Source organism: Vigna radiata, chromosome 5, assembly GCF_000741045.1.
Source record: "Vigna radiata var. radiata cultivar VC1973A chromosome 5, Vradiata_ver6, whole genome shotgun sequence".
Classification (NCBI taxonomy): domain Eukaryota; kingdom Viridiplantae; phylum Streptophyta; class Magnoliopsida; order Fabales; family Fabaceae; genus Vigna; species Vigna radiata.
In genome coordinates this window covers 4114776-4138141 of record NC_028355.1, presented here as the reverse complement: position 1 = coordinate 4138141, position 23366 = coordinate 4114776, and the positions used below count along the sequence as shown (strand labels likewise).

At 29.5% G+C, this 23366-nt stretch overlaps 2 protein-coding genes and 2 pseudogenes across 2 annotated transcripts; 1 reads left to right on the top strand and 3 right to left on the bottom strand.

The window, feature by feature from the left end:
* Nucleotides 1–3309: 3309 nt before the first annotated feature.
* Nucleotides 3310–3971, bottom strand: LOC106761844. The gene has a single exon (XM_014645413.2). It carries the CDS (start codon nt 3867–3869, stop codon nt 3543–3545), a length of 327 nt encoding a protein of 108 aa, XP_014500899.1. The 5' UTR covers nt 3870–3971; the 3' UTR covers nt 3310–3542.
* Nucleotides 3972–4746: 775 nt separating this feature from the next.
* LOC106760093 lies at nt 4747–7550 on the bottom strand (annotated as a pseudogene).
* Nucleotides 7551–14624: 7074 nt separating this feature from the next.
* On the bottom strand, nt 14625–15859 carry LOC106760091 (annotated as a pseudogene).
* Nucleotides 15860–19948: 4089 nt separating this feature from the next.
* Nucleotides 19949–22710, top strand: LOC106762459 (transmembrane 9 superfamily member 11). Its single transcript, XM_014646381.2, has 2 exons — nt 19949–20145; nt 20355–22710. Exon 2 carries the CDS (start codon nt 20388–20390, stop codon nt 22368–22370), a length of 1983 nt encoding a protein of 660 aa, XP_014501867.1. The 5' UTR covers nt 19949–20145; nt 20355–20387; the 3' UTR covers nt 22371–22710.
* The last annotated feature ends 656 nt before the right edge of the window (nt 22711–23366 follow it).

Genomic DNA, 23366 nt, shown 5'->3' with positions numbered 1-23366 from the left:
AATTTTTCAAAAATAGGGACTCAATTGAGAAAAATAAAAAATGAGGGACCTAATTGAGAAAAGTCACCGAAAATAGGGACTATCAGAATGATTAAACCTTAGTATAAATTGTGTTTTGTTGTAAAGTTTTTATTATATGATTTGACAATTTTGCAAAGAAAAGTCTTGTAAATTTGTTCAAACTCCTTTCAAAAGTTTACTTGCTGCTTCAATTCATTTCAAATTTTACATCTTAGGATTAATTATAAGACAAGCAAGAGGCACAATCCTACATTATGAACAATTGTCGACGTATGTTAAAAGTATAAAGTATGGATATTGGAAGTAGACGATGTTTGTTCTATTTGAGTCATATAACGTGAACATACTAGGCGTGGTGGAGTTAAATCACATTCCTAAACATGAGTTCTTCAATTAATATTGACAAAGCTTTAGATTGAAAAACGAAAATACCAATATAAAGTGAATGTCAATGCTTACAGCATTCTCATGTGAGTTATTTATGAAGAAGTGTATGGAAAGGTACTTTATTTAACATGTATCAAACAAATATGGGACACACCCATTCTCACATGTGAAGGTTCAAAAGAAGTTTAGAAGAATAAACTTGACCTTCTAACTTATCAATATGAGATGTTCAACATTTAAGTGAATGAAAGTATACAATCAATGGTTTGTACATTCCAAATAATCTTCAATGAACTTTGATTAGTTGGGGGAGTTCTTAAAAACTATGATTTCATTGAGTTAATATTAAGAACGCATCCTACTTAATGGAGGTCTCAAGAAATAGCCCTATGAACATCTAACTATCTCAAGAAGCTTTGTTAGGTCAAACTTCAACAAACCATTTGCTTGGTTTTGGTTGTGCTTTAATAAGAAATTATAAAAACATATGTGTATGATCATTAGATCCTATTACATGCAAGTGTCTTCTTTAACCTAACAATGTGTGGGAAACGAGAGAAACACGAAAAGAGATGGTTGAATTGTGTTTCAAAACTTTTGAAATGAACATATTCAATCCATTGTTCAAATTACTATTGCAATATATAAGTGAAAGTATTATTTCAGCTTGTAGTTACTTTTGGCTAACTCGTATGAATATTATTTCAGAACTTAGTCACTCCTAACTAACCTGTTGAGTATTATTTTGGAACATAATCACTTTTATCTAACCCACAAAGTATTCCTTGAACACTTAATTACTTGTGACTAATAATCCAAGTATTATTTTGAAACGTAGCCACTCTTGGTTAACTTGTAAGAGTATTCTTTAACCAATAGCTCCCTAAGACAAAGAATTGTCTAAGATGTGATCAAAAGATCACAAATTTCACTCATAGAGAGAGGTTGCGTTTTACTATGTTTACAAGATTAAACTTTCTCTACTAGTTTTCTAATCAACATAAATAATGTTCTTTCCACAACTACATGGTTCTAATATTAAGATCTTGTGCATACTTCTTGTAGTAGTGCTAACATCAATATCTTCAACATTTTCTTCTTCAACAATATCCTTTATATAAAGGTCTTGAGAAAAAAAAGATTCATTGCACATTTTTTATAGTCATTGTGAAACTCTTCAATGTGAAGCAATTTCTTATTTCATTTGAGGCTTCAAGAGTAAATGCTCTTAACTTAGTAATGATGTTGTGTAACTTATTTAGAAAAACCCTTAAGGCATGAATGTTCTTTAGAAATTTGGGTATGTGACTTCTTTCCGCCTTTGGACAAGGCACGAGTCCTAATATGTGACTAGATTTCCAGGACTAACATATTTTCTTTTCCAAAGAAGTTGTTTAGCACGAAACACCTTTAAATATGTTTTTCAAGAAATTTTGATATTGACAAGAATTGAAAGAAATACATATATTTCATACTAGCATAAAATAAATATTTGTTAACATTTAACAAGTACTATAAAATCCATAAGACTTGAGTTAGACAAAGTATATTTATTGCATGTTCAAGCAATAACTTATTTAATAGAGTATACTTTCTTATGTTTGTATAAGAAAAAAAATTATTGGATGATGTATGTGCATAATACTTACATCTCTCAACGAAACACATTCTAAATACCATTTGCATTTATTCTAGTCATACAACTTGTACAAGATGAACTAGATTAAATCCTTTGAGTAACATGATTTAATGCACATTAAAATATGTTTTACATTTAATTATTTAAACATTTATTTAAAACTAAACATATAACCAATTGAATGAGGATTTAACAATAACCACAAGTAATAAAACTTAAAAGATGCAAGTAGTAGCTTACTGCTGTTTTTATGTATTTTTCTTAAATTATATTCATTTATTAAATATAAGTCTTGAGCTAGACATGAATAAAAAAATACAACACCATGAGATTGTTCAAATTTGTTAATCTTATATCAAGATAGGATGCAATGAAAGTGAATATTATATGCAAATGATAGAGATGAAACGAAGGAAGATATTATAACTAAAAAACTTTTAGATTTATCTAGAATTATGCTAGTTATGAGTGACGTTTGTCTAAAATTATGCTAATGAGTTTTAAATTTATCTCCAATTGTGAGTAATTTTTGGTAATGTTTACCTATTAATTATATCAATTTACCTAAAATTATATTAATTATGAGTGAGTATAAAACAAATATAAAATAGATTGAATTTGAGTTTGCAATCACACATACTAAATACATTACTCAACTTATATAAAAAAAAAATATCAATTTTAAATTAAATCAAGTTTAATCCAACATAAGTAAAAGCGAGTTTAATTTAATTAAAATGAATAAAAAGAGGCTGAATAATAGGAGATCCAATAAAAACTCCTAATTATTAAACACTTATTTCATCTAATAATAAACATTTAAAATTCATGAAATCTAAGGAACATTTTGTGATAGATGATATTTTAATAACTTTGACACATGTCACCACAAACTATCATATATAAATGGAGTAATGTGGTTGTGTTTGGTAGGAGAGTACATGATATAGTCCATTAATATCCCATCCTTCCCGACCGTCCCATGTGGGTCAGTTCCCTTAACAGGTGGAGATTCTTTAACTATACATCCTTAATTTCTGGAAAGACAATTTCATTAGCTGTGACTCCGTGTCTTGCCAGCTCCCACCTTCTCACCTCTATTCTTCCAACCACTGTTTATCCCTTAAATATATCAACTTTTTTATTTTTCATTAATCACAACGCAAGATCCTTTCTTCAATCAAGATTACCATTATAAAGCATTCAGATCGCTCAAATGTCATCAAAAAATAGGAACAACCCAATTTATATATATAAATATATACACTAAAAGATCAATATATTAATAAAAAATAATTAGCTTCTCCTTACAAGAACTTGATCATGGGATTCAGAACCAACCAAATTGATCAGGAATCCCCAGAACCAAAATGGCATATAGATGAATACAAACCCACGACACGACAACCTTGAACAAATGAAAAGGACTCATATTATTCAAAAATGAAAAGAAGAGTTATTTTTTTATCAAAAAAGAGGGTGGTTAATGCTTACATTACATCTCAAATAAAACCTCTAATTTGTTACTATATCCCTCTTCTTCGTGTTGAGGCCTGGGCGCGGCGGGGGAGGAAGAGGGAGAGGAATGCGCGGAGGTCGACAAGAGCAAGCTCCCTTCGCTCCAGGCCCGCCTCATCGGATATGAAACGCTGTTGCAGCGCTGAGACTTGTTCCGGCAGGGTTTGCCGCGGCCAGACTTGCTGTGGAGCGCGCAGCTGCAGTTCCGGTGATAGGGGCGGCGCTCTACGTCGTTGTCGTAGGCGGAGATGCTGCCCTCGTAGATCGGTCGAAAGAGCCCGTCTGCGGCGGCGCTTGAGGCCATTGTTCCGGAATGCCAATAATGACTTCGGTGGCTCAAGTCGTGGCACCCACCAACCCTCAGTTTGTAAGGCTTTGAAGAACAGTGGTGGGTGTTTATATAAAGAATGGGTGAGAGCGTTAAATAGTAGTAATGGAGAGAGAGAAGGAAGAGGCACGCTTGTTCGTTGTCAGAAACGCCACATGCGGAGTTCCAACCGCTGTAAAAGGCGTGTGTCCTACGCGCAACTCGTTAGATTTTTCTTTAGGCTTTTCTAACTGTTTTGGGTTGAACGGGGTTTTCATAACCTAAAAGTAGTTAGCCACTTCAGATTTTTAAGATCTTGATTATGTCCCTAAACTAATTGGATTTTCTTTCAAGTTTAACTTTTCAAATATAAACAAAATTATATAATTATTTTATTTTATAATACATAAATGTTTATAGTAATATAAATATGTTTTAAAGGAATGATTTTTTATATGAAGAGATAATTTTTTATATTTTTTTGATGGTCTACTCTTGTGTAATTGATCCACACAGTCTAATTTCAATAAACTTTTTTTTAGAGAGTTTTGATAATAATAAAAATATCAAGTTTGACTTATATTCTTGAAAAAACAGAAGACACGTGCTGGACCCACATGCAGTGCACGTATCAAATATGTATGTTTACTTCTTCAGAGAGATATTTTTGGGTAACATTTGTACCAAGTGTTATTTATTTATTATTTGTTATATTATTATTTTGTTGACGTATTTTAATTTAATAAAAATTATACATATAATATATTAAAATATTGTTAACAAAACCGTGTAAACATATTATTCTTTTATTTTTTATAATAAAATAACAAAATTAATATTTATTTCTCAAATAATTATTATTCAATAATTTATTCTAATAATCAATAGAGTAAATCTTCTTAATAATGTCCTTTTTGAACCACTCTCTCCTCTTATTGTTGTCCCTGATAATGGATTCTGCTCTCACACTCAATGCCTTTGCTCCTGCCCCACCATTAAAGAGGCAAACAACAATTTTGTTATAAATGGAACTATTATTAATTTTTGGAGGAATAAGACACAATGGCATTTTTTTCTATTAATACCAAAAGAATCATACCATGCTTTTCTGATTTTGCTCACATCTTTTGTGACATCCATAATATCGATTCTTTCTTTTGGTGATTCCATTCAGCCAGCAAGTCCAATCTTATAGAGTGAGACTAGGTAGTTTTCATCATCTGCAGTAAGATTTCGACTGTTCTCTTTTTCTGTTGTTGTTGATGTAAGAGATTTTCAAACAATGAATTTTCCACAATTTATGCAAATTTTGACCATGTGTAAAGATTTCTTCCGTGTGTCTTCTTCAAGTAAACATTTCCAACAAAAGGATCCCAGTACTGTACATGTCGCTGATAATTTTCCATTTGAACTCAATTGTACTCGTTTTCTTAGCAGTACCATTAATAGTTGTGAGAATTCTTGCTATGCCAAACTCAGACACATGAGCAACCATGTCATCACCAACAAGAACATTGCTTGGCTTTAAATCACAATGAATAATCGATTGCTCACATTCATGATGAAGATAATGTATTGCAGAAGCAACATCAGTGATGATATTTAATCTTTGATCGAGGCTTAATAATCTTGGACGTTGTTCTAGACCTTGTGTCCTTGGATGTAGCCATTGTTCTAAGCTTCCATTCCTCATGTACTCAAAAATTAAACCTTCAAACTCTTGACCTTTGTAATCTGTACTTGAACAACATGTGAAGATCTTAACCAGAGTTCGATTTTTAATACTTTTGAGTGTGTTGCATTCAGCTATGAAAGTCTTGTGGGATCTTTTTTTTTTTTTTTTATTATGATTTAGGACCTTCATAGCAACAACTTTGTCTTCGTACTCAAGAGCTCCTTTGTAGACAGAGCTACAATTTCCAGAGCCAATCAAATTTGTTGCTGAGAACCTATCAGTTCCATCGTGTAGGGTTTGGTCTGAAACTTTAGCTAGTTGGTCAATCGTTGTTGAATCCAGTAGATAGTTAGAATAACTGACAATATGAGAAGAAAAACAACCACACTAATATCAACCTAAACTTCTGTTGTTTTTGCAAGTTTCTTACCTTTGCAAGGGCATTAGGTGCAGTTTGGAAATACTTCCACAAAGGTTATTATCTTCATTCATCAGAAAGCCGCTTGCATTCTGAAACACACCTTCAGTTGGCACTTCACCATCCAACTTGTTGAAGGATATTGAAATATTCTAAGAAAGAAATATTCTGCAAATCAGTACGGATTGACCCTCGTGATAGATCTAAACGTTGAAGACCCGAGTCATGCCAAAGAGGATGGTATGCTTCCCTGTAAAGAATTTCCTTTCAAATAGAGGTACTCCAATGTTATGCATTCTCCAATAGTTTCAGCAATGTGCCCAGACAGAAGATTCTCAGACACATCTAGATAATCAACATTTTTAGCTTTCCCACTTCATTTGGTATGCTACTACTCAATAAGTTTTGTGACAATTTCAACAAGTTTGACAAAGAGGAGAGATTAAAGATCTGTAAAGGTATGGTTCNTGTAAAGTTGTTTTGTGAAAGACCAAGATGTTGTAACTTTTGGCAGTTTCCTATCCTTGAAGGTATATTTCCTTCTAACTTATTTCTTGTCATATAAAAAAGAAAAACAATTGACTAAGGTTGCCAACAAACTCTCCTGTATGTCCTGACAACTGGTTTGCTTTTAAGTCTAACCTTTGGATCTTTTGAAACTTTCCAAAAGTTGACGGAATAATCCCACTAAAGCTATTATATCCCATCATCAATTCATTCAAACCAATTAGATTTGTAGGAATATCTCCTGATATCTTATTACCTGTAAGATACAACTGGTTGAGTTGGGTGGAGAAATTGGCTGAAGAATTTAGCAATTGACCTCCAAANTTATTGTAAGATATATCCAACATTTGCAAACTACTACTATTTGTCATTGATTTTAGAAACATCAAATCATTAGTTGAATTGTCACCAAGATTGTTTTGAGACAAACCTAGATAAAAAAGATCTTGTAGCTTTTCCAGAGCTGGAACTTGTCCTGTGAATTGATTTGCACCTATCTCAAGTAGTGAAAGGGTAGATGCATTTGAAATGGANGGTGGGATTGAACCTGAGACTTGATTTAGGGCAAATATAAAATTGTTGGAGATTGGGGAGAGTGTGGAACATGTTAGGTGGAAGAGATCCATTTCGTAGCTGAGATCACTGTCAGAGATGAGATGTTTTATAAGCAAGAAGGAGATGTTCCAATCAAATTGTTGACTGGTGCAAATATTTGTACCAAGTCTTTTAGGTGACAGAATTCATGTGGAACTTCTCCCTCTAAGTTGTTAATACCCACTGAGAGATGAAGTAGAGCAGAAAGATTTCCCATGAATGATGGGATTCCTCCTGTTAAGGTAGAAGATTCTCATGTAAGAGAGATTTCCTTGGTGAGATGAATCCCTTCAACTTGTACTCCATCAAGCCTAACTTTGTAACTCTTTTTGTGCATGAAATTGCATGTAATTCCATCCCAATTACAGAACTGACTAGAACTATTTCAAGACAACAAAACTCCAGAAGGATCACTTGATATGGATTCTTTGATGTTGAGTAGTGCCAAGTAATCAGTTTGGTTGTCTGATGCAAAGACAAACATGTTTGTGCTAAGCCATAGCGGGTTCAATGTAAAGAAAGAAATCAAGTGCACAAATATATAACAGAATGCATGAAAGATGAGAGAAAAATGCTTCATTTTGGTGAGAAATCAGAGGTTGCTAGATGGTTCTGTATCTACTCGTTGATAGCTTTATAGAATTTGTAATTGAATGTGATCAATGAAGAAGGGCAAGTTGTTTTGGTCATGTCAATAACCAATTGCCAATTAACTATAAAAAAGAAACAAGCAATTGAAAACTTTATCAAAAGTTTAATTATGGAGTTGATTCTATAGATGTTAGATACAAATGAAATACATATTGAAAAAATCATCACATTAGAACTTGATTGTGATTTAGATAATGTGAGAATTTAAAAATTTAAGAGTAAAAAGAGTTTTTGATAAATGATACTAATACTAAAGAAGTTAAGTTATAAATAAAATTCTATTAAAACAACTTTCATTTTATAAAAACTCTCTACTTCTACAACTTTTTTTCTAGATTTTCTTTGTCCTCTCTCTAAAATTTAATTCAATTCTTCATCTCTTTCAAAATCCAAGCTCACCTTAATACTTTTGGCATAAAAGACAATACAGCCAATCAATTTTACAAATAAATTATATTTATTTTCTTCTCTATTCTTTAGTTAATTTTGACTTGATTGCATGTAGCTTCTACGTAAATCTTTGTTCTTTTGTGGCCACACTTGTTTAAATCTTTAATATGAGTTTTCTTTGTTAAAACATGTGAGGTATGTAGTTTAGAACATTTGTAGTTAGGAAAGGTAAGAAAGTTAGTTAATTAGATATTGATTAAATTATGTTTTATGGGTGAACTCTGATTCTTGAAATTTAGATTATGGTATTGTTGAACTGATATTTAGTAAATTGTTTGATTGAAACTTTTATTTGTGAAACTTATTTGCCCTATATAGGATTATTCAATTTGTTCATCTATTTTGAACTATAATATGATATTTTGAATAAAAGAAGAGATAGAACTAATTAGATAGACAAATTGAATAACCTAATATTGTAAGAAGGAATCTGTTTATTGATATAGCACTATGCGATACTAAAATAACATCACTTTAGTTTAGTTTTGGTACAAATGTGAGACTGTAATGAATAAGTATAGATTTAGGATCGTGATATTTTAATAATTTTTTATAATATTACCTATGTTATAATTTTATTGATTTGTTTGAATTTATTTTTATAAAAATTATTTAAAATAGACCCATTACAAACTATCAAATATACATTGTCGTTGTGAAAAAAGAGTTATGAAAAGAATTTTCTTTTGGATTAAATCTCTTTTTGGTCCCTAAGTTATGAGCGGATGTTCAGTTTAGTCCTCGCTTTTAAAAATGTAAACCTTTGGTTCTAAGTTATAAAAAATGTATCAAATGAGTTCTTTTTTTATTTTCATGGTCAAAGTACAAAGAGCAATATAAAGTGTTGTTATTATTAAGAAACAAATCAGAGCAATCTAAAGATGTAGCAGCAGTTGTTAAGAAACAACAAAAAATAGTATTTCAAGTCAAAAAAGGACTCATTTGATACATTTTTTATAACTTAAGGACCAAAGATTTACATTTTTAAAAACGGGGACTAAACTGAACATTCGCTTATAACTTAGGAACCAAAAAGAGGTTTAAACATTTTCTTTTCCATATATTTAACTGGTTACGATCACTGGAGCACGGGTCCAAATGCATTTGTAATAACATCTGAATGGTTGAGAATTTGTTGTCGTATGTGTGGACCACTACTCACAATTGTCATTTATATAATAGTATTTAGAGTATACATTTTGAAGTTTATTTGTCTTAGTGTGCAAAGTTTTACATCAGCACTTATCAATGCAAACTTTTTAAAAATTAATTCTTCTGGACTTAAAATTAAAATCTAAAATATAAGAAAGTAATTAATCTTCTTGCATACATCAAACACAAATAATAATAGTATGCAAATTGACCGTGACAAAAATGAAAATTTTCATATATAGAACTATGGAATTTCTATAATGTAAAGATTTGATAAATATTTATTTAACACAAAGAAACACTGTAAATATTTTCAGAATTTTTTTATAAATATAAATATGTAAATTAAATGATGAAAATTTAGAAAAATGTTTCAAATACTAAAAAAATATGTATAAATGGATTAATTTTGGATATTTTGGTCCTTTAAATCTCCTTTGGATATTGTTCACTGGATTTCTCGTCTAATTTCGGATAACTTTTATTGAAAATGCTCAATCCGAGATCTCCATATCAAAAGTTATATACATTTCAAGTTTTTCTCTATCAATTTTTTTTTTAATCTCAAAACCTATCATTATTCTATCAAATATAAAGTTATATAACACATATAGGAGAAAATTGTCCATTACCACAAAACACCCGCATTTTCTGATCTAGACAACAAAAACAGGCATAACACCCATGCAGTCATTGTCGAACAAAATAAAATGATAAGTGAGAGAAATTGTAATAGAATCGTGAGGAAGAAGAAGTTAGGAGCCTTACGGATGGTTTGAGGATTGATTTGGAAAAAGTGATTGGATAGATTTTAGTAAATTTCAGACTAAATTGATTATTGTTTTTTAGGAGATTTGAAAGGGAACGGTGATGAATTTAAAAGTAAAATTTGTAAAAGTTAACGTAAGATTTGACTAACTTTATATTAAAAAAAATAAATTGTTTAATTGAAGATTACTCAAATGCTTATTGTTATAAAGGTAATATAAAATGATAATGATTAATGTTATATTTAATGATAAAAATATTTATAAAAAATAAAAATAAAAATTAATTTTTAAAATATAATTATAATTTAGTAAACTAAAATAATTAATTTTAATGACGAGAGAGACTATTGTCTAAAAATCAACCATTACACGACAGTGATGAAATAGAAAATTTTATGGTAGGAAAATAGAACCAGAACAAAATCCATGCTATTTCGCAAAGTGAACCATCAATCACGAAAACAAACACATCTTAAATATTCAAAGAGCATTAGGATTACACATGAGATATTAATTTTTATAAGACATCATATTAAAATCAAATTTTAATTCTACTTTGTTAACGTTGTATTTTTTATATTATTATTTAATTCTTATAATAATTAAAATATTAATAATGTAATAATATTACTACTTACAATAACAACAATGTAATAATAATAATAATTTGATGTCAACATAATAATTTCTTAGTCATATAGTTTTACATCAAACCCCTAGGAGTTGATGTAATACATCAAACCGTAAGATAAATATTAAAAATATATTATTTTAATGTCAGCTTAATTAACATTAACTTAAATAAACAATAAATACTAAAAATAAATAAGATTAATATCTACTCAACTGATGCTAACTTTATTTATTTTTAATATTTTTTCCAAATTGCATTAGTTATGTCAACACTTACACAAATAATTTAAAATATTTTATGTGGCCGTAGAGTAAACTAAATCGACTTTACGCCTGAAATATATATATATATATATATATATATAGATGAAGGAGATGGGAGTGAATAAAGAAGATGCGTGTTAAAATATTTATATATAAAAGTGAAAGAAAATGTGAATGAAGAGAATTGTCATATTTAAATTTAGGTCTTTGCATTAAAAATAGTTTAGGGTTTATATATGTTGTCACAGACACACAAATTCATAGTATGTGAATTATGCATCAGTTTCAATAAATATTGACCTAATTGATATTAATTTAAGTAAATAATAAATACTAAGAATAAATATGATTAATGTCAACTTTATTTATTTTTAATATTTATTTCAATTTGCAGTAAACAAAGTCGACGTTAACAAATAGTTTAAAATAGTTAATATTGGTTAAGAGGTAACTAAGCCGACTTTACTAATGCTCCAACTAAATGATCAACTCTATTTTACATTAATCTAATGCTAACAAATATTTTTAATTATTTTATAATTAGGATTGATTTAACATTGGTTAAGTCAAGGTTTGTCAACTCTATTACTGTGGTTAATATCGACTTAAATAAAGTATATGTTTTATATAATATAAAATTAAATTTAAATAATTCTATTTTTTCTTGGTTTAAGTAACTCTTCTAACATGACATTTTTGTGAGAAAAAATATATAAAAGGAAACCATGTTATTAGGAATCTATAAACAATCAAATTCCAATTAAATATCAACTGACACAATTCATGTACCTAATTAAGTATATTCGATAAATGAAATATCGACGTATTTCAAAATACTCGTATTAAATATAACATATCAAATATTAACATTCAATCTATTTTTGGTAATAAAAAAGTTGAGTTGAAATGTTATTTTTCCTTGAGAGAAAAATCTTTACCTTAAACGATAGTTGAAAATATAATTGAATTGCAACATTATTTGAGAAAAAAATAGATTCGAGGATTAGGTTTAGATTTTTGTTCGATTTTCACGTAAGTTTTGCAAAGATTTTATTTTTCAAATATATTTAATACAAATCATATGTACATAGTTTTCTTATCTTTGATTAAAATACTTTGAAGAGTATAACTATAAACATGACACAAAAAATCTCTTTATTGGCCTAACAAAGATGTATTTTCGTTTAGGTGTTTTTTTATTAGTGACGTTGACGGCAACTGTTAATAATAAACAGTGCAAATAGCAACAACAAATAACTTGAAGATGTATTGAATTGTAGCTTTCTTACTAGAGCGAACAACAACTTGGACCACAAGTCTCGAAATCTTGTTGGATATTTGGCATAACATGTTTGTTTTTATATATGCTTATATCCTACACTCTCTTAATCACAATTAGTAGATGCTTATTTTAATTAAATTCCCCTCCTATAAATCGTGGGGTTGTGTGTGTAAAACAGATTTTTGAGAACTATATATAAAATTTTTTATTGTGTAACTTGAACTTGAGCATATGAGATATTGAACTTAAAAAATAAAATACTGATATGATTAAGCATTTTTAATATATATATATATATATATATATATATATATATATATATATATATTTTGAAATAAAAAAAAGTTAAATAAATAAAAATATGTATACAACATTTTAAGGGAGGTTAAGTAAACTAATCTCATTAGTACAAAAATCATATTTTATGATGTATAAAAACAGAAGTATGACGTACATATTATAACTATGTACATCATAGCTCATTTTTGTATGTCATAAAATATGATTTTTATTCTAGTGCTTATAGGTCATTCCTGTCATTGTTTTAGACAATATTAAAATCGAACATCTACAATCAAAAGTATTCCACCTACAAATCAGCACGACAACATTTACATAAACAAAAAACAGTAAATAAAAAAAAAATTGTTCAAAATACCTAAATGATATGAGAGAAATCCAAGAGCATAAGCGTAGGTATTAGGATTTCTGATTAGATTCCTCCAAATCATGGTGAGCTTGTCATGAGACTAGTAAGTGACATTTCCTGCTTTTTATTGTATGCACCTCCTTCTTCAATTTTTACCTCTTTTGTCTTTTCGATTTCAACCTTTGTGTTTTGGATTGTTCAATATGATTCATCATCACTATCGACTCGTGTTTCACTGTATATAAAATGAAATAGTTAACACGACAGAAAGTACTAAAAAAAGTTTATAAAAGTTATTACATATTTTATTCCATGAAATATTATATTTTTTTACTTCAAATTCTTTTTTTTAGGAAATTTTAAAAATAGCTAGATTTATTATTTATCATCTGTCTTGATTACAAAAGTATTATTGATGTAACTAATATAATATGATCATGTTTTTTTAATTGAGGATTAAAAGTGTTAGAAATATAATTGGTTGAGAACTCAATTTTCTTTTTCAGAAGTCATATGAAATGGAAAAAGAGATAAAATATCATTATTGAAATTAAAAACAAATAAAGATCAGAATGAATTTTATTATCTCATTATATTTTTTAGGTAAAAATTTATTTTCATATATAAAGTATAATTTGTTTTTCATCTCCATTCTTACTACATAACATTATATAGGCACCTTTTTCTTAATTCTTTAATATTAAATAATAATTTTTATAAAAAAGATAAAAATTATGGAAAAAATATATGAATGTCAAATATTTAGAAAAAAATTCAAATTATACAAATTTTAAATTAAAGTATCAAATATTAAAATATTAAATAAAATATTAAAAAGTTACACATAAAATTTAATAAAGTTACACAATATTTATTAATTTTACAAACACTAGTGAAATAAAGTTATATTATAAACAAATATAATACATGACTCAAACCGAATGCAAGACAAAAAAAATATATATTAAACTAATATAAATCAACATTAATTTATATTAGGTGGTGATAAACAAATTTTATGAAAATGATACTAAATTATTATATTATAGTAAATAAAATATTCTTAGATCATTATCTTAAGAAAGTTGCACTTTGTATATGTATGTTATAAAAATAATTTTATATAATACTTAACAAATCACATAAAGCAAAATAATTGGTTGACATACGAGACACATGTTACATCAATTCTTAGGATCAACCTATTGCATATGTCCCTCCATAATCAGTCGATTGATTTGCAGATTCATATTACATCAAAATTTATTTTAACTAATTGTGATATTTCTCCAATTTACATAAATTTAAAATCGAGGTAAAAACTATCAAACTTTATTATTACATTAGTGACATCTAATATAAATAATTTATGTATGTGTTTTTTTAATAAGGATTGAACAAAATTATTAAAAAAATATATATAATTAAAGATATTATAAGATATAATTTATCTTAAATATTTAAAAAACTTTTTAAATATCACATTAATTTAATTGTTGAGAGGTGATGAAGTTCTTCAAATAAACTAAAAAATAAAAATCAAAGTAAATAAGAAGAATACTTTTTTATATTACATATATTAAAAGATCACTATATATAACTTTTTTTTATTTATTTTTTAGCATCAAAGCGTAAAGAATAAAATAAACCTTGGTTGCGAATAGTATTCTCCACATTTTTTCTTCATTGATCTAGGAGATTCCTCTTTTAAAACCCTGGTCTCGAAAAATCACCTGTAGTGTTAAAACTCAAAGATCTTTGCATGGATAAAATTTGTGTTCCATGACGATTTGACGTTGAGAAGTTACAAAGATGGTTGAAGGAAGGGCTCTTCACCACCACATGAACCTCTCCATTTTCTCCCATTTTCGCTTAAGTTTGCAGTGGCTCGTTGTCGTCAAGCGGGAGAACATCATAATCAATGGTGAATGAGACGATGGAGTCACCCTTCTCAGGTAACTGCATCGAAACAAGGCTTCTGACACTTCTGTATTCGTACAAGAACAGCATAAGAATGAACCAGACCATAAAATGTTACTCATGAGGACGGCTGATGAGTCTCATACATGGCCATTAGAAGCGGCACACCAACGACCACCGTATTGGACAACGTAGAAAGTGAGAAGAGGGTGATGGTCTAGATGCTGCCAAATTTCATGAAGATGGACATAGAAAAAGAGCACCTAGAATCACCAATTTCTGAAGCGTGTCAGCGGCTATGAACCTCAAGTTCATAGTGTAAGGGTTGTTGGTAGCTAGAATAGAAGTTAAGGAAAGGAAAGACAAAAAATGCCACGAAGCGGTTTATGCCAGAGCATTGTTCCGGCGTGATGATCTTCCACTATCGGACGGAACCATAGGTTAGCTATCATGACGTAAATTTTTGCTACGTCATAAAATGTGTAAACTTATTATAACGTACAAAACTATGTACGTCATAGCTCACTTTTGTACGTCATAAAATATGATTTTTGTACTAGTGCTAGTTCACATGAGTTGGTTTGTTACAAGTTGAGTTTAAAAAGGTTAATTCAACCCGACTAACTATACAATAATGTAATATGTTAATTTGGGAAAGGACAATATTGGTCCATTTTATGAAAAAATTGGGGTAAATTGAATCAAAAAGTAGTAACTAAATTGAAATCAAGACAATGAAATCTGACAATAACACTAAAATGTGAACTACAAAAATTAGAAATTTTTCTGGGAGTTTTTTTCAAAATTACCGGGGGGTTTAACTCCAAAAAGTGTCTTTCCCACAGTTAAAAAAATCGTTGGAAAAACATGTGACGCCAAGTAAGTATCGGCTATTTTTTGTAAAACCACCAACATTAACGGGGTTTTCTGAAAACCACTTGTAATAGTGGGGATTTCTGAAAAACCGTTAATAATAATAAGAGTTTTGCATAAACCACCGGAAATTTAAGGAGTTCTATCATAACTGATAATTCCAGGAATTTTCTTAAAACCGCCAATAGGAGTTACTTGAAAACTGTCAAAAATGGCTAGAGTCTCTCAAAACCACCCGTATTTTGCATTGTTTAATTACCCAGGATTTTAAAACTACCGGAAATGCTTACGGTTCATTTTTTTTTGTTATTTGTAATAAAAAATACATTCAATCTTCGTATATTAGCAAAATTATCAGTATATTATCCCTAAACTTTTAAATACTGAAGTAGGCTCAAGAGTTGCATATTATCAAGGAAATTTATCAGGCCTTAAATTAATATTTCCATTATTTTGAAATAGCTATTATTCTAATAACAGTAGGATCTTCACTCTTTTCATTATGCAAGGAATGAAGTATTTGAAATAATTCTTTTTATGAAAAATTGAAATAAATAAATAAGCAAAACTAACTAAACATTCTCTATTCGACCAAAATTTTTATGACTTGTTTGCAGATCATTATAAATGCTTAGCTATAAGACTTGACTATGCTAAAAAATACAAAGAAACAATGTAAAACAAAGTTTAACAAGGAAAATTAGAAGAGAAAAAGCTAACAAATTCAATTGAAAAAGAATGAAAGTTTTTCATTCAATTTGTTTGGTCTGAGGTGAAATAATAACAGTTGAAAAATAGGACTTATAAATAAATTGATAATATAAAATGTAAATATCACATGATATTCATAACTTTTAAATATAGTTTTGTATAAAGTTCCCTTTCTTTTCTATCTCTTATTTTGGTTTTTTTTTTCTCAAAACTTCATTTTTTTCTCTAGTGTGACATGTGATTGTTATTGTTAGTTTTGATTTCAATTTAATTCTTATATAGGTCTTTTTATTCAATTTACTCTTAATTTTTTGGTAAAATTGATAAATATTATTTTTTTCTAAATTAACATATTACATTATTGTAGAAATATTTTTATTTAATTAGCTTTTCTACTTTAATATATATATATATATATATATATATTATTCCAAGGTTCTACAAAAGTAAATAGTTTCCCTTACCTGCAATCCTTTATTCTAAAGAAATATTCAAATTCAAGCCATAACACTATTTAAAATCTAGGGATTTCGAGCAAAATATTTAAATATAACAAAAATTTAATATGAACTTAACCAAGTTGAGAGACTTACTTTTTTTTCAATAACTCCATTAGGATTGTGATAAATTCATAAGAAAAATAAGAAAATATAGAATCTTTAAAATTATTAATGCAAAATAGACATTAGAACAATATATTAAATTGGTTGCAACATAACCAATGTAATAAAAGATGTTAGTAAATATTAGAAAACATAATAGATCAGTTGTAGTGGGAATCGATCTAATATGTAAATAGATTCTCCCAATATCACCGTCGCCCCATAATACTGCCCTGTCGCTCCATTCCACAATCTCCAAACCTTCGTTGTTCACGTTGCAAGAAGATAATTATCGGTTGCATCATTGCAAAATATTATCGTTTATCGGTCTTAACTGATCTAATACATTTTTTGAAAGTACTTTTTTTCCTTTTCTACGTATTAGAACGATTGTTCAGAATTGATATAATATATGAGTATATATTATATCGATTGTGCAACCAATCTAATTTGTCTTTAACATATTACATCGACGTATATTAATTGATTGGAGAAAGAATCCAACATAAGTTTCAGAACCACTTTAATATGTATATTTTGTAACAGTGAATAAAAAATAAGTTACTCATTTAAACATAAGGTAAACATGACTTTCATTGTTGTAAAGCACAATCATATTTTTAAAATATAAAGTATGAAAAAAATAACTTAAAATAATTTTATAAAAAATTTAAAAAGAGAAACAAGAAAAGTGATTGAAAAGAAATGAAAAAAAAAAAAAAATACCATATTATATATGAATATTATGGTATTTAAATTTTATACTATCAATTTATTTATAAGTCGAAATCTTTTAAAATCACGATATCCTATTAGCTTAAAAAATATTATTGTTATACGTTATATTTAATTTAACTTAAAAGATAATATTCGTTTATAAATCAAAATACACATGTGCCATTATGCAGGACATGAGGTAAATTACCTAGTGCGTATATAACATGTCCTAATTTTCTTAAAAGTATGATATTCTATTAATTTTAGAAAAATATTATTATTATTATACAATTATTTTTATTTCAAAATATAATATATAAATATATATAATTACTTGGTCAAAGAAACGAGTTAGATCTAAGGTAATGATTCTCCTTTACAGGTGCAGACGCAATGTACCATAATATTATTATTATTATTGACATATACTTTCTATAACCTCATGTCACGTCTCTCCAGAAACTTAAGTAAGAAGCTTAAACATGTTTGCATGTTCTGGTCTTCTCCCACTCAGAGCTAGTGCCGTTGTGTTACAACTTTTTTACGTCAATTCCAACTGCAAAACGTAACAATGCACTTACATTAAAATAAACACAATTCTCTTTATATTTTAAAAAACATTTTTTTTTTAAGTTTTAGATATATTATCTCTTCTTATATTTATAAACGACAAAGACATTTATGGAGGATTTTATAACAAATTAATCATGTACATCGTTTTCTTTCTCTACAGAAGAATTTCTTTTTATTTTATTTAAATAACTAAAACTTGAATAAAAGAATTAAGAAAATTAAATTTCAAAATTTAAAGATATAAATTTAAGAAAATTTGTAAACAACAAATTGAATGATTTAATTACAGAAAACAAAATAATATCCTCTTAAATAACTTTCACCTGTTTTTGAGAATGAAATTATTTAATTGAAAAAATTTCATTACAATTTTTCAATTGTAGTGAAAAATTTATATAGAAATTATTTTAGCAATCACGATATCAAAAAGTATAATTAGCTGCACCAGGAAAAAAAAACTTTACATTCTAATTTTAACAGTCAGTGAAAAAAAAAGTTCACATTTCTAATTTCTAAATAATTATCTTAACAATATTCTTTTTTATCTGAAAATAAAATAAAAAAAAGTATACTTGTAATTATTACCTAAGGAACGACATGTGCGAGCATTGTTTATTAACTTCAATGTTGTGTAAAGCGGCATTTAGTTACAAACTATTTTTTATTATATATATATATATATATATATATATATATATATATACATATGTATGTATACATATATATATATATATATATATAATAAATTTGTTGACTTCATTATAGTTATTCTAAAAATTATAATAATAGTTTAATAACTTTTTACTATTATTAACTTAANAATAAAAAAAAGTATACTTGTAATTATTACCTAAGGAACGACATGTGCGAGCATTGTTTATTAACTTCAATGTTGTGTAAAGCGGCATTTAGTTAAAAAGAAAAATATATTATTTTATTTTTGTAATTTAAATTCTTATTAATTATTATATATATATATATATATATATATATATATATATATATAATAAATTTGTTGACTTCATTATAGTTATTCTAAAAATTATAATAATAGTTTAATAACTTTTTACTATTATTAACTTAATAAGATTTAATTGTATATTTAATAACTCAATCATCACTAATTTACAAATTTAATTGCCTAATACTTTACTATACATTTAATAAATTAAAAACTGATAGAAATAACCACAACATGAACTAAATAATAAAAAAATACAACTCGTTGATTTCTATAAATTATTCATCATTTTTTATTTTAAAAAGATGAAATTAAACTTCTGATACAAGCTTACAATGTTGACTATTAATTTACTATGAACATGCGTTCTTTAGTTTGAAGCTAAATAATCCAAATCTAGTTAACTTAAATTTAAATAAATATCCTTAATTTTGCAATTTTTATAAAATGTTATCTCCTGATCTGAGTTAAATATTACCGAGTTTGATGCAGACAAAAAGTTGGTGAAGTGGAAATATTGAAAAAGTAAATAATCCTAAATGAATGAAAAATAGGAAGTGTCGGTGTCGGTGGGTACTGGGTTACTGAAACGGTGGTGAGTGGTGACAACGGGATTTTGGAGTTTGTCCGTTGTTCATAAGTAAGGTAAGGGTATTAATGTCATTTACTGATTCTTCATCAGCGCAGTGACCAGCTCTCTAAGGAAAGTGAAACAAAACCAACCATGGATATTTAAACGTGCGTACATTCCTTGGTTTTGCATTTCATTCATTCCGATTCTTCGCCCTTCCTCTGCAGCGCTTGAAGAAAATCTTCATTTCTTTCATGCGCTCAGACTTTTAATCTGCACGCCACATTTTCTGTGCATGAGGTCAGTCATATAAAACTTTATTTTGTGATATTTGTTTTTGTTTATGTTTGTTTCTTTGATTATCAAATCCACATTCCCATGATCTTTTATGTTATGTAGTTAGTTATAGTACTCTTTTGTATCTAGTCTTGCAATTCCATTATATTTTCTGTTGTGTAGTTTATCTTATCTGCATTTTTTTCGCTCATTGCTGTATCTGGGTCTGTCAGATCTGGCACGAATCCGCTGTGAATCTTGCTAAGATGGAATATTTTGCGCAATTTGGGTTGTGGGTGACCTTGATCTTGTTCTTGACATTTCAAATTCAACCCAATTATGGGTTCTACCTTCCTGGTAGTTATCCCCACAAGTATGTTGTCACGGATGAGTTGTGGGTGAAAGTGAATTCGCTTACTTCCATTGACACAGAGATGCCCTTTAGCTATTACAGTTTGCCCTTTTGCAAGCCTGAGGGAGGTATCAAGGACAGTGCTGAGAATCTTGGGGAACTCCTCATGGGTGACAGAATAGAGAACTCTCCCTACAGGTTTAAGATGTACACAAATGAATCTGAGATTTACTTGTGCCGGGTGGAGTCATTGTCCGGGGATCAGTTCAAGATCTTGAAGGAGAGGATTGACCAGATGTATCAGGTTAACTTGATTCTTGATAATTTACCTGCTATCAGGTTCACACAGAAAGAAGGGTACTTCATGAGATGGACGGGGTACCCTGTTGGTGTTAAGATCGATGATGCTTATTATGTGTTTAACCATCTCAAGTTCAATGTTCTTGTTCACAAGTATGAGGAGACCAATGTGGCTCGAGTAATGGGGACCGGCGATGGCGCAGAAATGATCCCTGTTGGCAAGGAGGACTCTTCTGAGAAGCCTGGATACATGGTTGTGGGGTTCGAGGTGATTCCTTGCAGTATTATGCATAATGCTGATATGGCTAAAAACTTGAAGATGTATGACAAGTATCCCTCGTCTATCCGATGCGATCCGGCCACCGTGGCAATGCCTATCAAAGAGGGTCAGCCTCTTGTTTTCAGTTACGAGGTGACATTTGAGGAGAGTGACATCAAGTGGCCATCTAGATGGGATGCCTACTTAAAGATGGAGGGAGCTAAAGTGCATTGGTTCTCTATCCTCAATTCGCTTATGGTGATCACTTTTCTTGCTGGTATTGTTCTTGTGATCTTCCTGAGAACTGTTAGGAGAGATCTGACCCGTTATGAGGAGCTGGACAAGGAGGCTCAAGCACAGATGAATGAAGAGTTATCTGGTTGGAAGCTTGTGGTGGGAGATGTTTTCCGTGCTCCATCGAATCCTGCTTTGTTGTGTGTGATGGTTGGGGATGGGGTTCAGATTCTTGGTATGTCTGTTGTGACAATTTTGTTTGCTGCACTGGGATTCATGTCACCAGCATCTCGCGGAACACTGATCACAGGTATGCTGTTTTTCTACATGATACTTGGTATTGCTGCTGGCTATGTCTCAGTTCGGTTGTGGAGGACAATTGCCTTTGGAGACCAGAAGGGCTGGGTTTCCATCGCATGGAAGGCCGCTTGTTTCTTCCCAGGAATTTCCTTCTTGATCCTCACAACCTTGAACTTCCTTTTGTGGGGAAGCCACAGCACTGGAGCCATTCCATTTTCACTCTTTGTGATACTAATCTTGCTTTGGTTCTGCATATCTGTACCCCTTACCCTTGTTGGTGGCTACTTCGGAGCCAAGGCACCCCACATTGAGTATCCAGTCCGAACCAACCAAATTCCTCGTGAAGTTCCCCAGCAAAAGTACCCATCATGGCTGTTAGTTCTTGGTGCTGGCACCCTTCCATTTGGCACCTTGTTCATTGAGCTCTTTTTTATCATGTCTAGCATTTGGATGGGTCGAGTTTACTATGTCTTCGGGTTCCTCTTCGTTGTTCTGATCCTTCTTGTGCTGGTTTGTGCTGAGGTATCTTTAGTTCTTACTTACATGCACCTGTGTGTGGAGGATTGGAAATGGTGGTGGAAATCGTTCTTTGCCTCCGGTTCTGTTGCCTTGTACATCTTTCTGTACTCCATTAACTATCTTGTGTTTGATCTCAAGAGTTTGAGTGGTCCTGTGTCTGCAACTCTGTACTTGGGATACTCACTCTTCATGGTTCTAGCAATCATGCTCTCTACAGGGACTATTGGGTTCCTCTCTTCATTCTGGTTCGTGCATTACTTGTTCTCTTCAGTCAAGTTGGATTGAAGACTTAACTCGCTCACAGATTACCCCTTCAGAGAACAGTTTTTATCAAGAGGACCCTTTGAATTGTTCAATTTCATGTTACTTTATTTCAGTTCATTTTGTTAGGGAACATAGGAAACTTAGTGCAGCTATTTTATGCTGTTTTGCTTAACTCTTTGCCAGATATAAAAAAAAAATTATTCATTGCATTATGTGTAGTTAGCAATTGATAAGTTTCTTGGCGTTCTGAAGCATGTAATTTCACTGTTGGTAGTTGATGTTTGGGAATGTAATTCATATCTTTATGGCAGTTGCCTGCAACAAATTCCACTTTCAATAAAATTGTAGCAAATTGGGTTTACACCTAACTAGTTAAGAATAAGATCTCTACGCAGTCTTCGACATAATTTATAGCTAATTTTTGTGGTTCAGTCGTGCTGCATTTTGTCCCACTCAGTCGTGCTGCGTGGCACTACTCTTGTGTGACAAAGTACCACGCACAACAACACCAACAACTCTAACTTTAGCAAACGGGATTAATAAATCAAACGCTGACACTAGGATTGACATGTGGTACAACGTGCACCAATGAATTTTCAAGGGTTTTTTAAAACAAGTTTTATAATATTAAAATGACATTTTCATCCTATAAATAAAAATTGGTTTGGTAATTTTAAAGCATGAGTTGCTTTTCTCATTGAAAGAATGTGAGATATGGCATGTAAGTCTTATATCATCTTCAATTCAAGTCATCTCATTCAATTTTGTTCCAACGAAGAGAAGTTTTAAACAACTCCAAACAATTTATAATGTAATTTGATTATGATATATAATTATATAAATTTTAGTTATTTAATATTAAAATTTTACTTAAAAGTTAACTTTTAACAAAAAATTAATTATAAACTAATAATTTATAATAATTTGTATTTTGAAGTAATATCAAATTTGCATTTTTATGGTAAATAAAAATGAAATTATAATAAAAATGCTAGGGAAGTTAACATTTAAATAAAC